Source organism: Sapajus apella, unplaced genomic scaffold (assembly GCF_009761245.1).
Source record: "Sapajus apella isolate SASKATOON/1434 unplaced genomic scaffold, GSC_monkey_1.0 scaffold33, whole genome shotgun sequence".
NCBI lineage: Eukaryota > Metazoa > Chordata > Mammalia > Primates > Cebidae > Sapajus > Sapajus apella.
In genome coordinates, this window is record NW_022436973.1 from 11,257,963 (window position 1) to 11,273,910 (window position 15,948).

At 49.4% G+C, this 15,948-nt stretch overlaps 2 protein-coding genes across 10 annotated transcripts in view; one reads left to right on the forward strand and one right to left on the reverse strand.

Moving 5' to 3' along the window:
• Window positions 1-3,547: 3,547 nt before the first annotated feature.
• On the forward strand, window positions 3,548-15,907 carry PDRG1 (p53 and DNA damage regulated 1). Of its 4 annotated transcripts, XR_004274108.1 has the most exons (6): window positions 3,548-3,778; window positions 5,274-5,349; window positions 6,750-6,824; window positions 8,964-9,044; window positions 9,651-11,035; window positions 15,534-15,907. XR_004274108.1 is itself a non-coding variant. In XM_032295305.1 (5 exons), the coding sequence occupies exons 1-5, from the start codon at window positions 3,692-3,694 to the stop codon at window positions 9,731-9,733; spliced, it is 402 nt and encodes a 133-aa protein (XP_032151196.1). In that variant the 5' UTR covers window positions 3,553-3,691; the 3' UTR covers window positions 9,734-10,565. The 4 variants fall into 4 exon arrangements, 3 of the variants coding, with proteins under 3 accessions (XP_032151196.1, XP_032151197.1, XP_032151198.1); XM_032295305.1 differs by lacking the exon at window positions 15,534-15,907 and having other exon boundaries at window positions 3,553-3,778; window positions 9,651-10,565; XM_032295306.1 differs by lacking the exons at window positions 6,750-6,824; window positions 8,964-9,044; window positions 9,651-11,035; window positions 15,534-15,907 and adding exons at window positions 5,645-5,796; window positions 6,631-6,736 and having other exon boundaries at window positions 3,567-3,778.
• The window catches only part of TTLL9 (tubulin tyrosine ligase like 9), a 74,291-nt gene continuing 70,824 nt past the window's right edge, over window positions 12,482-15,948 (reverse strand). For all 6 annotated transcript variants that reach the window (XM_032295298.1, XM_032295299.1, XM_032295297.1 and 3 more), the window contains one exon: window positions 12,482-12,886. In XM_032295298.1, the coding sequence (XP_032151189.1) occupies window positions 12,810-12,886 (77 nt within the window). In that variant the 3' untranslated portion in view covers window positions 12,482-12,809. The remainder of the gene's footprint in view (window positions 12,887-15,948) is intronic.

Here is a 15,948-nt window from a genome sequence, read left to right on the forward strand (position 1 = left end):
TGAGGCAGGAGAATCACTTGAACCTGAGAGGCGGAGGTTGCAGTAAGCCAAGATCGTGCCACTGCACTCCAGCCTGGGTAACAGAGTACGACTCCATCTCAAAAAAGAAAAAAGAAAAGACTGGGAGGAGGTGAGGGAAGGAACCATGTAGATGTCAGGGAAAAGTGCAGGCTGAGGCAGTAGCCAGTGCAAAGGCCCTGAGGCAGGACCATGCCTGGCTTGTTTGAGCAGTGGCAGGAAGGTGGGTGATGACCCAGACAGGGGGACACTTTTCCAGTGAACAAGACAGACAAGGTGTCTGCCCTGAGGAGATCATCACTACAGAGCGAGGTGTTTAGAGAACAAAGGTGGTGTGGGAAGGGCAGAGACGAGGGAAGTCTAAAAACTGGGGGCCCAGAAAGGACTCTTGAGAGGAGGTAACCCCAAGCTGAGGAGTGGGAAATATGGAATAAAGGCATGGGAGAAAATTACTCCAGACTGATGAGGGAGTGTGTGCAAGGCCGTGAGAATCCCACCACTAGTCACCCTCCCCACTGCTGTCCCCTGCTGTGGTGGCCACCCTCTCCTACCTGGATGATTATAGCAGCCTCCTCTTGGGTCTCCCATAGAGGGGTAAAGAAGCTGGAGTGTGCAGTGACTAACGCCTCTCTTTTCTTGGTAGGAGTTCACACTCATGGATATTAACTCACTGCCTGCCCCTCTCAGACTGCATCCATGGGCAGAGAGAAGCAGGAGGCCACGGGCATGTGCAGCAGTGTCTGCAGGAGACCTCGGGGGACGCCCTCATGGGTTTTGGATGGGGCACTGCCAGCACCTTCTACAGCCCTGCGTGCTCAGTGCCTCCTTCCCTCTGTCCTACCCTCTCCCTCCGGCTCAATTTATTCAAATACTCTGGCTGTTCCCTCTGCCTGGAAGGCTCTTCCCCTAGATATCCACGTGGCTCACCCCCTCATCTCCTCCACACTGCCGTTCAAATGCCGTCTCCTCAGAGACACCCTCTCTGACCATCTTATCTCAAATAGCCTCTCCATTATCACCTTGTCCTGTGCTAGCTTTGCTTTTCGTTTTTCTCCTTTCCCTTCCCTTCCCCTCCCTCTCTCCCTCCCTCCCTTCCTTCCTTCCTTTTTCTTTATTTTTCTTTCTCCCTCTTCCTTTTCTTTTTTAGAGAAAGAAAAGACTCTGTCATCCGGGTTGGGATACAGTGGCATGATTGTAGCTCACTGCAGCCTTGAACTCCTGGGCTCAAGTGATCCTCCCACTTCAGCCTCCTGAGTAACTGAGACAACGGCCGCATGCCACCACATCTGGCTAGTTTTATTTTTATTTTTTGGTGAGGAAGGGGGTCTTGCTATGTTGCCCAGGCTAGTCTCGAACTCCTGAGTTCAAGTGATTCTCCGCTTTGGCCTCCCAAAGTGCTGGGATTACAGGTGTGAGCCGCCACTTCAGGCTGCTATTTTTATCTTTTGTAGCACTTTTCACCACCTGACATATGATATATTTACTTGTTTGTATGTCGACTGTTTCTCTCACCAGACTGGGAGATTCCTGAGGGCAGGGACCATGTCCAGTTTTGCTCATCATAGGCTATCACAGGGCCTGGGAAGTTGATAAATATTTGTGAAATAAATGGTCCTGAAACTGAAGTTCTCTCCAAGAGTCTTTCTGGGTCTGACCAGTTCAAAATCTTGGAAATGACTGATTCCCCTCCCCAACATTTCCAGTGGCCAGGGCTGGCCTCTAAGGGCCAGTCACCGCCAAAAAGCTGCTAATGTGGGCACCTCCCTCAGCCCCTCGCCATCCAGGCCCATCTGGTAGAGGTCAAGGGTCAACCTGGTCCAGGCCTCTGTGGGTCCCAAGGTAGAGAAGACCCAGTGCTGGGGTCCAGGCCGAGGGATGCCTGGTGAGCCCCATTTCTCCTTTGGCAAACATCCGCCTTTCCTTCTCAGGGCCTGTGTCTGCATTTCTGAACCAGAAGGTGTTTATACAAAACATCCTGGGTTTGGCGACAAATTCACCCTCAGTGAGGAATCCTTAATGAATCTCCCTCCTTCCCACACCAGGTGGCGGCAGGAAAAATTAGCTCTGCCTCTGGTAGTTGAAGGCAGCCAAAGCCTAGGCAACGCAGAGCTGCTGCTGGGGCTTCTGGGGCCACAATTTCAGCGTTCAGAAATAGCATGGACACCGGGCACTCCTGGCTCGCTGTGTGAGGAGGCACTGCCCTTCTCCTGGCCTCAGTCTGCAGCTGTGAAATGGGGCAGTACTAATTCCATGCATACAAAGGCTGCTTGGACAAGTAAGGCAAGGGGTGTGAAGGGGCTTGGTTACAAGAGGTTGAAAGGAGAGAGTAAAAAGCTGGAATGCGGGGGGGGGGGGGGGGGGGGGGGGGGGGGGGGAGGGGGCAAGAGATCAGAGTGCTAGCATCAGTCCTGCTCTTCAGACTTTTCATTGTCCTTTCCCAGCGCCTTTTACAGCCCTGTGTGCTCAATGCCTCTTTCCCCTCTGACCTCCTGCCTATGCCTCTTTCCCCTCTGACCTCCTGCCTGCTTGCCCCACCCATTCTGTTCCACACACACTGGCTGTTCCCTCTGCCCGGAACACTCTTCTCCTAGACATCCGCATGGCTCACTCCTCATCTTCTTTTCAAAGTCCTTGCCTCTCTCTGAGGCTTGTTTTTTCCAGCTATACAATGAGGAGTTTGGGGGTGAAGACCTCGTGGGAACCTTCCAGTTCTGATGGCAACCATTTTCCGTCTGCCTGCCTCCTCTGGGAAGTCCTCCCAATCCTACGACCCATGCCCATTTGCTTTTCTGAACTAGCATTTCATTGCTTACTGCCCATAGTTTTCAAAAGCGCAGTCATCATAGTACACTGCAGCCTCCACTCCCCAGGCTCAGGTGCTCCTCCCACCTCAGCCTCCTGAATAGCTGGGACCAACAGGCATGCCCCACTGCGCCCAGCTAATTTTTTTTTTCTTTGTATTTTTAGTAGAAACGGTATTTTACCGTGTTACCCAAGCTGGTCTCTAACTCCTGGGCTTAAGTGAACCCTGCCTTGGCCTTCCAAAGTGCTGGGATTACAGGTGTGAGCCACTGCGCCCAGCCGATTCCTGCTTCCTTCCCATCCTGTGAAGAGACACTGAGGAGGATTTTTATTCACACCCTTTTTATAAATTAGAAACTGAAAGTGTCAGAGATTAAACATTAATCACACTGCCACATGGGCCTTCTTGGTGTTTCTTAGGGGAAGAATGATATTTCCTAGGTCCTAATCACGACGTGCCATGGTATATAACTGTTTTGCCATTAATTGTCGGTGTTTACCACTAGGATGAAGTTCCATGAGGGCAGGGATTTTGCTGTGTTCACTGCTGCATCCCAAGTCCCTAAAACTGCTTGGCGCATAGTAAGTGCTCAAGAAACATGAACCGAGGGAGGAAGGGGTCAAAAGCAGCCCGCCGACTGAGCTCTCCGAGCCTGCAGAGGGCGCTCCAGCCCCGCCCCCTAAAGCTAGACCCCGCCTCTCACGGCCGCTGACGCACGTGCGTTAGAGCCTGCGCGCCACCGTTCTTTTAAATGCGCAGGCGCTCCGGAAATCCCGTGAGAGCGGCGCATGCGCAGCGGAGGCCGACGCGGCACCCCAGTGGAGTGAGAGAAGGGTCGCGCGAGAGTCGTAGGTGGAGTTGGTGGGCGCTATGCTGTCACCCGAGGCTGAGCGAGTACTGCGATACTTGGTAGAGGTTGAGGAGCTCGCCGAAGAGGTGCTGGCGGACAAGCGGCAGGTGAGAGGCCCGTCCGCGGCTCTGGGGCCCGGCGGCTGGCGCCGTCGGAAAGCGCGCGGGGTTGCGGGGAGTTAACCGGGACAGGCGGTTAACTATCCCGAGGCAACAGATGTGGCCCAAGAAATTTTCGGCCGCTACTAAGTGAGCACCTGCGCAGTGCTGGGTATTCCTCTTCCTTCATCCTCTCTCTGCCTCTTACCGTGCTCTCCGGATCCCGACCCATCGCTCTCTGGGCCGTTTCCCTGAGCACCTGTTTCAAAATGCACTTCCCGGCCCCCTGAGTCTCTTAGGGGAGAGGAGGAACCGAAAAGAGGCCTGGGGGAGCCTTGTGACCGGCCAGGGATGGGGACGTCGGTTAAGGTGGTGCCCTGTTTATGGGGTGCCTTGTGGGGAGTTTGGGTCAGGGTCTAATTTAAGTGCCAGGTTTTTGAAGGGAGTTCCTGGGGGAAGGAGGGTGACGTCATTGGATTTACGTTTTAAATGGATCCCTCTGGTTGCCGGGTGGAATACACAATATAGGCGGACAAGGGTGGAGGCAGGGAGATGGGTGAAGGGTCATTGCTATGGTCCAGACCAGAGATGGATTTGGACTAGGTAGTGGTGGTGGAGAGAAGTAAATGGGTCAGAAATGTATTTTGGAGACAGACTCAGTAGGCCGTGATAGCGGCTGTGTAAAGGGGTGAGGGAGCCGGGGGAGTCATGACTCCCTCTCATCCCTAGTTAGAAAGCTCAGGTATTTACTGAGAAGGGGAAAACTTGGGCAAGAGCCTGTCAAATTAAAGGCTGGATCCGGGTGTGCTGGATGAGACTAATGAGAGCAGTTAACGATTATCAGCTGCTTAGTATGTGCCAGGTACTGTATTAAGTCACTCAATTGCGAGCTCAATAACCTGTGAGGTAGGTACTGTTGGTAGCTCCATTTTGCCGAGGAGTAAATAGAAGGTGACATTACACAGCTTGAAGCAGACAGCAGGATTCGAACCTGGGTATTCCAGCTCCAGAACTAGCACTCTCGTGCAGCATACTGTACTACTGCCTCACTTCCTTAGTAACTGTTGTGGTGGTACCACTGTCTCAGTGCCCCCACTTCTGCTGTTCCAATCTAGTATTGTTGGGTTTCTCATATTACTAGGTCAGAACCAGCTGGAGAAGTTTGTCCAAAAATAGACATCAGGCCTGCTTAATCAGTGTGTAGGTGAAGGGTTTCCACTCCCCTGGTGATTCTCATAGGCCCTAAGGTTTGAATCAGTAGTACAGAATTTCCCTATTAGCACATGGATTCCTAGCATCTTCTCTGGGGAGAGGGCAATTGCACAAAGCATTGTCTTTAAGGACCAGGAAGCTGAGTGAGAGAAGAAATACATTCACACATCAATCCATTTTAGGTAGGACATTGGAAATAACTCGGGAATAATGCATTGTCTCTGCAGCCCTTGTCTGAAGTGACAGCTTGGGGCAAGAGATAACAGTTCCCTCCTGTCCCCGTGGTTTTCAGATTGTGGACCTGGACACTAAAAGGAATCAGAATCGAGAGGGCTTGAGGGCCCTGCAGAAGGATCTCAGCCTCTCTGGTAAGTTGAAATTTTCTCAATGCAGCCCTGGAGGCCTCTTCTGTTTTCCTTTAAGGCCTTTACTTTGCCGTGATAGAGATCAGGCAGGAGGCCACAGCTGTGTAACAGCCTTGTGGAAAATTGAAACAGTCTGTGGAGATGGGGGAGCAAGTTTTGCAGTTCTGGCACAGACTGTGGTTCAGGATTTCGGCTGCTCAGTGACAGGTCGTTGGCTCCTGGCTCATCGACAATGGCAGACACTGAGAGAGTGCTGAGGGTGTAAAAAAGTGATGGTTCCTGGGCTTGTGCTTTACAGATGAGGAAAACAACATAAAATGCATTATTGAAAATTGTAAGAAAGCCAAAGACGGAATTGGACTTGGGGTGGGTATTGAGAATATATATCCAGAAGAATCGGACCCTTTAGATGAGGCCAAGTGGCTGTGGCAGAGGAAGCAAATGGGGAGGGTAAGTATGGCTGGAGAGAGAGGCAGAGACCAGGCCATAATGAAAGGCCTTAGGGGCTGAGGGAGGAAGTTTACATTTTGTTGAAAGTGCACTGGAATATGCAGAATCTTCCAGTTGCTTCTCATCTCACCCGAGTAAAATCCAGAGGTTCTACAAGACTGAGTAATCCAGCCCCCATGAGTCCATGAGTGTGTCAATATCATCTCTACTCTCCCCCTCATTTATGACTTCACACGGGTCTCTTTGGTGGTTTTTTTGGAGACAGAGTCTTGCTCTGTCACCCAGGCTGGGGTGTAGTGGCATGACCCTGGCTCACTGCAACCTCTGTTTCCAGGGTTCAAGTGATTCTCATGCCTCAGCCTCCTGAGTAGCTGGGATTACAGGCGTGTGCCACCACACCCAGCTAATTTTTGTATTTTTAATAGATGCAGGGTTTTGCCATGTTGGCCAGGCCAGTCTTGAACGCCTGTCCTCAAGTGATCGCCTGCCTTCGCCTCCCAAAGTGCTGGATTACAGGCGTGAGCCACTGTACCCCCCCCTTGCTGTTCCGAACACCCTAAGCACACTACTGATCTTTGCTGTTCCTGTTTCCTTTGTTTGGCTCACTCTTTTCCCCAGATGTCTGCAGGGCTCACATTCTCACTTTCCTTGAGTCTCTATGTAGATATCACATAATCTTAGAAAGGCCTTCTTGGACTACCTGGTATGAGTAACAAGTTCCTCCCCTACTCTGGCATTCCCTAGCCATCTTAGCCTGCTTTAGTTTTCTCTACAGCCCTTAATCAAGGTCTGACAAACCGTATCTGTTTCTTCTCTCTCCTCCACTATAACAAGCTCCAAGAGGGCAGGAACTTTGTCTTGCTCTGCTGTGTTCTCTGCATCTAAAACAATGCCTGGCCGATAATAGGTACTGAAAAACAAATTGCTGAAGGAATTACCATTTGCTCTTTCAGAAGATGTGATGGTTTGCTTCGGGAGCATGTTTATCAAGATGCCTCATCCTGAAACAAAGGAAATGATTGAAAAAGGTAAGGCCTCCTGGGGATGGGTCAGGGGTGTGCTGCCTCTCACACCAGCTTTGGTCTTAACCCAGAACAGGGAGTCAGGCTTCAGGCTTCTCCTCTTGAGGAGAGGCTGCTCTGTTACAGGGTTCAGACTGCTGTGGGTCACTTCCTCATCTCTAAGATGGGGATGCATCTGTGGCATAGTTGTGAAGTTGAGATAAAACAATATGTGTGCCTAGCATAGTGCATGCTTATTAGTGAGGAATCAGTTGGGCCGCAAATAACAAAACCCAACAAATAGAGGCTCAAGGAGATACACTTCTTTTACTCTTGTGAAAGAAATTGTCCAGAGGTATGTAGTCCAGTCCTGGCATAGCTGCCCAGCAGTGGCACCTTAGCATATTCTCCTGGTGGTTGATTGTTGCAAGCCTCATGTCCTCGTGCCAGGCTGGAGGAAAGAGAGAAGGCTTTCACACATATAGCTTTGCCTTCTATTTTGGAAGTAAGACCATCTCCTCAGGGACTTCTGCCAAGATTCATTGGCTAGAACTAGGTCACATGGTCACCCATAGCTGCAAGGGAGCCTGGGAGAGTGAGCTTTTCTTTTTCATGTGCCCTGCAATATAGACTGGGTTGAAAATGGAACCTCTAGGGTCTGCCGTAGCCTGGGCACTTAGTGTACTCAATTTCCACAACCATAATCTGGAAGCTCTTTGGAAAAGCATCTTAAAAGCAAGAGTCAGGCTACAAATGGATTCTTGGCTAGAAAAAGAACAGGCTACACATACTTTTTCTTCTATAACCTTGAAAATGGCCAAAAAGACAAGCAAGGTTGCCTCAGTCCCTTAAGATAGGGCGTCTTCATACCTCATGAAATAAAATTTTTTTTTCTCCTTGAGACAGTCTTGCTCTGTTGCCCAGGCTGGAGTGCCATGGCGCTTTGTTGGCTCACTGCAAACTCCACCTCCCAGGCACAAGCAATTCTCTTGTCTCATCCTCCTGATTAGCTAGAATTACAGGCACATGCCACCATGCCTGGCTAATTTTTGTTTTTTTAGTAAAGATGGAATTTCACTATGTTGGCCAAGCTGGTCTCTAATCGGGTGATCCACCCACTTTGGCCTCCCAAAGTGCTGGGATTACATGCCTGTTCCCAGCCAATGACATAAAACTGCTAACAGAGGAAGCTGGAGAAGTTTCCAGCTGTTGTGTTGAAAAAATACACTAATATTATAGTTAGAAAATGAAACTGCCTTTGATGGTGAGCTGGAGAGTAGCTTTGAGAGGGGTCCCTTGCCTGGGTTCAGGATCTTGTTGACTCTTTTGGTCCCCAAATGTGATCTTTTCACTGTACCTAGAGGAGTTCTGGGACATCATCAGGTTTCTTGGGGATCAGCATAGGCTAAACAAGCTCATGGACACTGGGGTTACTCATTGACAATGAGAAACAGAACCAGGTTATAAGGCTTGGCCATTCAGCATTTCTCCCCCCAGAAGGAGTCTATGGGGAAGACAGACTAGCCAGAGTGTCACTGGTGAGCAGGTGGAATTGGCTGGGTGACTTCAGTCAATTGGTCAGTCAAGCTTTGATAGCCGCCTGTCATCACACTGACTCTTCTCAGGGCAGTCCATGGCACTAGGAGACGCTTTTCTCTTCACAGTGGCTAATTAAGCTTGACCATTAGGCTTGCATGTCGATTGTTTACGTCACGTGTTTACACAATCATGTTTTTCTAAAACCCCCTCACCTTGATGGACTTGGGTTTGTAAAATTCCTTAGGCATCCATTTTGCAGCCATCTAGGGTGGGCTGGATCTAGAGATGCTTTATTTTGTTTATGCATTTGAATTGTACATAACGTCATTGTGGGAGGGTGGCCAAAATCTTCATGTTGCCTTCTCTATCTACTGGCCACCCCAAGGTACTTTGCATAATGCAAAACAGGGCAGTGTGAGAGTCAGGACTGCTGCGTCCTGGGCTCTCTTGAGTGGTCCTGAGCAGGTCATGGCCCTTCTAGCCTTTATCCTTCCTCAGTTGGTCTCTGATACCCGTTTTCCTTCCTGAAAGCTATACACTTTGCTGGGGAGAGGCTGGCAGCTCTACTCTTGGGTCCAGTCTGTCTGGTACGATCTTATCTTATGCTTGCCTCCCTCTTTTTTTCAGATCAAGATCATCTGGATAAAGAAATAGAAAAACTCCGGAAACAACTTAAAGTGAAGGTCAACCGCCTTTTTGAAGCCCAAGGTATTGGCTTAGCAGGGACTGGAGACTAGGAGGGGAGAGAGTCATCAGCATGGACTTTGAAGGGCAGGGATGAGAAGCCCGACCCTCAGAGGTGGGCATTGGCCGAGGCAGCCTGTGAGTGGCCCTGGAGGTGTGTGCAGTGGTTGGTTATAGCTGCCAGGGGACAGAATGGACAGGGGATTTAAAGAGAGTCCTGCTCCTGTCACAGCTTCCTTTCCAGGTCCCAGGAACCGCTTAGGGTGATCTCACGTTATATGTCAGGGCATGGCATGGGGATCAGATAGCTCTGACTGAGGAAATTCAGAAGTCCAGTGAGGTGATTGAGGTCAGAGCTGAAATTCCTGATAAACCCAGGCACTCCAGATTTGTCCCAGGTCTTGGAAAAACCTGGATCTCTTTGGGCAGCAGAGTCATGACTTTGCAGGCTCTTGGTGACACAGGAGTGGTGGTGATGCCTCATCCAGTATGTTGCAGAATTGGAGGCCCATCCCTGCCAGACCTCCAGGCCGAGTTTGGCAGCGTTAGTGCAGTGTCAGCCCCTTTCCTGGGCCTGGCTCCAGAGCCAGCAGGAGGCCCGACATGCTGATGGATCATCTTCTCTCCTAGGCAAACCAGAGCTGAAGGGTTTTAACTTGAACCCCCTCAACCAAGATGAGCTTAAAGCTCTCAAGGTCATCTTGAAAGGATGAGACTCAAGAACCAAGATGGGGGACCAGTGACCAGCAACCCCCACAGGGTCATGGAGGACCCTTCAACCTTGATACCTGTAAGGACAGGATCTGCCCTGTAAGGGGACAGACATCAGGAATCTGGCCATGAAAACCTCGTTGTGTAGTGCTTGGCTGCTCTGTGACAGGAGGGAACCCTCAGCCTGTCTGGCTGCTAGACCTGTACACCAGGGCACAGTGCACACAAGACCTATTGATGGGCCCTGGCAGCCACCAGTGGGTGTGTGGAGCCATGGCTGTGGGGGTGTGTGAATGACTGCAGCAGGCACTTCTCAACAATGGCCTGCTGTAAGGACCCTGAGCAGGGAAGGAGGGAGGGAGAGGGAAGAGTGGAGCTTCATTCCAGCATTCATCTCAGAAGGGAGAGAGGTTTTCAGGCAGGTGCCATGAGATGGGAATAAAGCAGGAGGCTTTTGGGTGGATGCTGAATGAAGAACAGAATCTTGATGCTTTGTGGCTTACCACAGCCACCTGTGTGTCTGCCCCACAGATGGCTGCCAGCTCCATTTCTGCCCTTTTTCCCTGCTTGATTCCAAGAGTAGGTGCTGCCTAGCAGCCCTTTGTGGCCACTCTTTCATCAGGAGGGCCCTGCAGAGTCCTGCACCAGGCCTGCGTGAGTAGGTACTCCTCCTGCCTTGTGTCACATGTCAAGAGTGCCCCTCCACCCCCTCTGAAAGTGGGGCCTGGCCAGTGCTGCTTAGTACTGTCTGCCTTCAGTGGTATGAATTGCCGTGAAGTCAGAACTCGTGTGTTCATTAAGGGCTCAATAAAGGTTGGCTGAATGAATAAATAACAGCAACTAGTCTTTATTTGCCTCATCTAGTCCTTCACTAAGGGCACGCTGCTCCATTTAGAATACCACCTATGAATGTGGTTCTTACCTTCGGTTCTTACCTTGAAATGAACCTGTGGTTTAACAGGCAGGTGACAACAAATGGCAGCATGGCAGGGGCACACCTCTCCTGGTCCCCTCGCTCCTTTGCTTGGGCTCATGGTTACGTAGAAACAGGCTGTCATGGCTAGTTCTTACATTTTTTTCAAAAGAAGCTAGACATTCAGGTTGTGAAGTTGATTAGAAATTACTGTGTGTTTTCCCTGTAATCTCTTTAAGAAGTAGGCGGGTGGAATTGGAAACCAACTACATCCATCCACAGGGGACTAGTTAAAGGAATCAGTAGCTCCAGGTAGGGGAGTACCATACAACTACAATCAAGAATAAGGAACAAGCTGCAAGACACATCAAGTGAGAAGAGCAAGGGGAAGGTAGGCGTCTTAGAAGCTAATAATGTGGCCGGGCGCGGTGGCTCAAGCCTGTAATCCCAGCACTTTGGGAGGCCGAGGCGGGTGGATCACGAGGTCAAGAGATCGAGACCATCTCGGTCAACATGGTGAAACCCCGTCTCTACTAAAAATAAAAAAATTAGCTGGGCATGGTGGCGCACGCCTCTAGTCCCAGCTACTCAGGAGGCTGAGGCAGGAGAATTGCCTGAACCCGGGAGGCGGAGGTTGCGGTGAGCCGAGATCGCGCCATTGCACTCCAGCCTGGGTAACAAGAGCGAAACTCCGTCTCAAAAAGAAAAAAAAGAAGCTAATAATGTGTGTGCAAACGCAATGTGATTCCCTCAGAACAGCACCTGCAGGGTTGGGGCACAGAGGTGGGAGGGGAGATGTCACCCTAAACTCTTTTGTAAATTTTGCATTTTAAACCATATGAATATAATGCTTATTTTAAAATGTAAAAGTAGGGAGTTGCAGAATTCACCTTGCTAGATGTTCTCCAATGTGACTGCCTGGTTCATAATTTCACCATTGGAAAATTGCCCCTTCCTGCCTGGCAGGGTGGGTGCTGGGCCAAAGAGAGCCAATCGCATTCCTTCTCCTGGAAGTAGGGAACCTGGAGCCCATGCCTGGGCCTGCCTGGGTTTGCCTCAGTCACAAGGATGGATGGGAGAAATCCTCATGCTCTGAAGGCAGAAGGTCCAGAGTAGCCTGGCTTTTGGCCTTCCTAAAGTCGGCTGGTTCATTTCTTGGATTTGCCAGTATTTTTTTTTCCAAAAATCTTCCCTTTTGGCTTACCCAAGGCAGTTGCATTCCACCATGTGCAGCCAGAGAAACTACTCTGAAGCAGGGTGAGTGGTAGAGGGAGTGAGTGAATCCCCCCGGAGCAGTTCAGCCCCAACTCGTTGCAACCCTCTTAAGCCAAGAGGAGGCTTAGGAATGTAGGATGTGAAAATGCAGAGGTTTTTACTCACTGTCATCTCCCAGGCTGTATTGCCCATGAGCCCAAGGTCTTCTGGTTTCTGGCTCAGCTCCCAATCTCAAACAAGGTGAAGAGAAGCACTTAAGTCACTCCTCTGACTTAGATAAATGCGCCTTTGCAGACACTCTTGCTAAGCTCTGCCTTCCTGGTCTGTCTTGTCCGAGAAATGGGGATATTCTGGCCCACTGTTTTTCAGATGATGGTCAGGGTATTGCAAGGAGAGGCTGTGTTTAGGGCTCAGTACTTCCCCAGATCCCCAATAAATACATCATCTACTGCTCGCTTTGCAAGCACAGCTTAAAGACAAGTTCCTTAACCTCCAAACTCTAGCTCCTAAAGGACCTTTTCAACATTGACTTGAGAGGCATCCAAATGTCAAAGCCAGGAGGACTTGGCTCCAGCCAACAGTATCCCCAGAGCCAGGCCTGGGGCCCAGTGACTCCAAGTATGGCTTGTGCTTATTTATTAGATATGATCTCTCAGGGGTAGCAGAACTGCTGTATTTGTTCTCTTCAGGCCCAGTTGCCGAGTCAGTCTGTCAAGGTTAAAACCCCTCCAGTCCCAGGGATTGGCTGTCTCGTGGTGCAAAGATGCCTGGGGACGGGCTGGAGGTATCCAAGGGGCCTAATTCAAGTAGGAAGCTGCAGCTGCTAAGCCAGCAAAGCTGGTGCCAGGCTGGAGGTAGGGAGGCGAGTGCTGTGAGGTGCTGGGATCTGGGAGTCGGGGGGAGGCCTGGGTGGTACCTGCCAAGGCTGATTTCCTTCTGGCAGCTGGGGATCAATTGGAAGCTTTCTTCTGGACTTGAAGGGAGCAGAAGAGCTGCCTCAGCTGTTTTTTCCGATCGTTGACGCAGCCTGGAAAGGAAGTGGGGTGTTGACTGGAATGACCTGTGCTTGGGAGAAATGGAGTGCCCCCACTCCCTGCTGGCAAGAGGGGACAGCAGGAATTGGGCAATCACCCACAGCCTGTGTTTTATACTCTGGCTCCATTCCTGAACTGACGTGGCCCTCAAGCAGATCATTTACCCTTTTCAGCCTCAGTCTTCTCATCTGTAAACCAGGATACTACTGCTCACCTTATGGAGTGAACATGAGGACTAGGAGCTTACCTCAAGCCAGGGACTGCTCCAGATGCTGAATGTGGATGGATTTGTTTTGCCCTCATGGGAATGATGTGTAGAAGAGAAAACGGGCTCGGAGAGGTTAAATCATTTGAACCCAGGCTACCTGGTGCCAGAGCCACACTCTTAACCACTACCCCACACTGCCGCTCCTCCTGGCTTTGCTCAGTGAAAATGCATTTAAAGCTAGCACAGTGCCTGGTACCTCAGAGCTGCCCAGTATTGTCAGCTTTCTTCCCTTACCCAACCCACGTACCAGGCACAGCGGGCTAAGAGATGAGTTTTCCCCACATGTGGCCCACAACCTCATGGAAGTATGTCCCAGGCAGTCCGTGCTGAAGCTGCCATGAGCTGCTGAGACGTTCTCCCAGGACATTCATGGTGCTACATGTTGGCTGTTTGCTCTCAGCTGATCCTTGAGGTGACTCTGTGGTCATTTAATCTCATGCCAGGTACATTGATGGCACTCAGAAATGCTGCTTGAATGACTGAATCTCTGTGGCCACTACTACTGACCTGGGACTGTTTCACATCCTCCCAAAACTTGTCCCTGCTTCCCAGGCACGCACTCAGCCATTCACTGAGCTGAGACCTTACTGTGCACATCCTGGTGATTTTCCAGAGTGAATTCCATGCAGCCCTAACTTAAACTGTATTTCGCTCATTCATAACTCCCAATTTTCATCCTGTGCAAACTTCTTGGAGTTCTAGGCTCATCTCTGAGTTATCTGCTGACCCTTTTCCCTGGATGTCCCTGAACCCTTCCCTAACTCAATTCATCAGTACTCTTCCTAGCCAGCTACCCTTGTGTTTATCACCATAGACCCAAACACCTGAAACAAATAGTTCTAGAGACTTGTAAAATCACTGGCTGTCCTAGCCCGGTCAACATAGCGAGACTTTGTCTCTATGGGAAAAACACCCACACACAAAATTAGCCAGGTGTGGTGTGTGCCTGTAGGCCTAGCTACTTGGGAGGCTGAGGCAGGAAGATTGCTTGAGCCTGGGAGTTTGAGGTTAGTTGCAGTGAGCTATGATCGCATACTGCACTCCATCCAGGGTGACACAGCAAGACGCTGTCTCTAAAAAAATAAACAGTGGCTCTCAACTTGGGCTGCATATTGGAATCACCTGGAAGCTTTAAAAGCTACTGATGCCCACACCAACCATAACTTTATCTGGCAGGCATCAGTAGTCTTTAAAGCTCCCAAGTGATTCCAATATGTGGCCATGGTAGAGAACCGCCGCTCTCCATCTTTGCTACTCAAATGGGGGGTCCAGGAACTAACGTGCATTGATATCTGAGATGCACTGTTAGCAAAGATGGCTGCAAAAATTCCATTCCTATATGCACATCTCTGTGCAACGTGACTTGGCTGCTCCTCTCATCAACAGGTGGAGTCTATTTTCTTACCTAGTGACTGGGCTAGACCAGAAAGTTGCTTTGACTGTAGCAGAATGACTTATGGGACCTTCTGAGTCTGGGACGCAAAAGGCTTTGCAGTGTTTTCTCGCCTTAGAACCTCGAGTCTACCACGTGAAGCCAGGGCTAGACTGTTGGAAGATGACTGGCCACGAGGAAAGAGAGGCCCAGCTGACAACCAGTATCAACTCCCCACACCTATGAATGAGGCTGTGGTAGGCCATCAAGTCTCAGTAAATCTGCCAGGTGCCTGCAGCCCTATAAGTGACCCCAGTAGAGACCTGAAGAAGCACCAGCAAATAAAGTAGTTGTTTTAAGCTGCTAGGTTTGGGAGGGCTTGTTACACAGCAATGGTTAATCAATAGAGCATCACACAGGAACTTAGAAATACCACATAGGCCCCACCCTAGAACTACAGAGTCACAATCTGTTTTAACAAGGTTTCCAGGTGATTGTATGCACATTAAATAAGCTTGAAGAGTGTTATTTAGTCATTCGAAGCCTTATACATTTAGAAAACTAAACAGCCCATAGAAAAATGGAAAAAGTATGGACAAAAGAAGAAATGCAAATACAAAAAAATGGAAACCTCACCAGTAATCAATGGAATGCACATAAAACAACAACGAGTCAGTATGTTTTGCCTTGCCAGTTGGCACAGATTTTTTTCTAAAAATTCAAATCTGGCAAATTCATATACTCTTTCTGGACAGCGATTTGGTTGAAATAAGCCCATCCCTTTGGCCCAATAATTCTACTTCTAGGAATCTGTCCTTAGGAAATGGCCAGAATTTCAGCCGAGCTTAATGTGAAAGGGTGTTCATCATGGTATTAGTTATAAAAAACATGCAATTGTGCTAAATGTCCAATCATAAGAAATTGGTTTAGTAAATTTTAGAATATGCACAAACTGAAATATTTTGCAGCCATATGGTAATTTTTTTTTAACTCTGCCAAGAGGCAGGAGAGTCTAGCGGTCAAGCACTCAGGTTTTGGAGCCAGGCAGATGGGAGTTTGCAGCGTGGCTCGCTGCTTCTGACCAAGACCTTCATTCAGCAAGTTACACAGCACCTGGAGATCATTTCCTCATCTGTAAAATTACAGTGAAAGCTGCTTAAAGATAAAATGAGATAATGTACATAAAAGATTTCATCTGCACTGGACCAAAAAGTGCATTCAAGATGGAGGCTCTTATTAATATGCTTGAATGAAAAATGCCACGTGGGAAAGTGGGATTCGAAACTCTAGCCCAATGCCAATTTTGTAAAAAAAAAGTATGAATATATGTATTTTTTAAGAACTGGAAGGAAATACACCAGATTGTTAAAGATGGTTATGTCTGGATGTTTTTTTAATTTCTTTCTTTAGTTTTC

Coding starts and splice junctions, on each gene's coding strand:
- PDRG1 (XM_032295305.1), top strand. CDS start 3,692: ATGCTGTCACCCGAGGCTGAGCGAGTACTGCGATACTTGGTAGAGGTT. Junction 3,779..5,273: donor TGCTGGCGGACAAGCGGCAG/GTGAGAGGCCCG, acceptor CGTGGTTTTCAG/ATTGTGGACCTGGACACTAA. Junction 6,825..8,963: donor AAAGGAAATGATTGAAAAAG/GTAAGGCCTCCT, acceptor TCTTTTTTTCAG/ATCAAGATCATCTGGATAAA.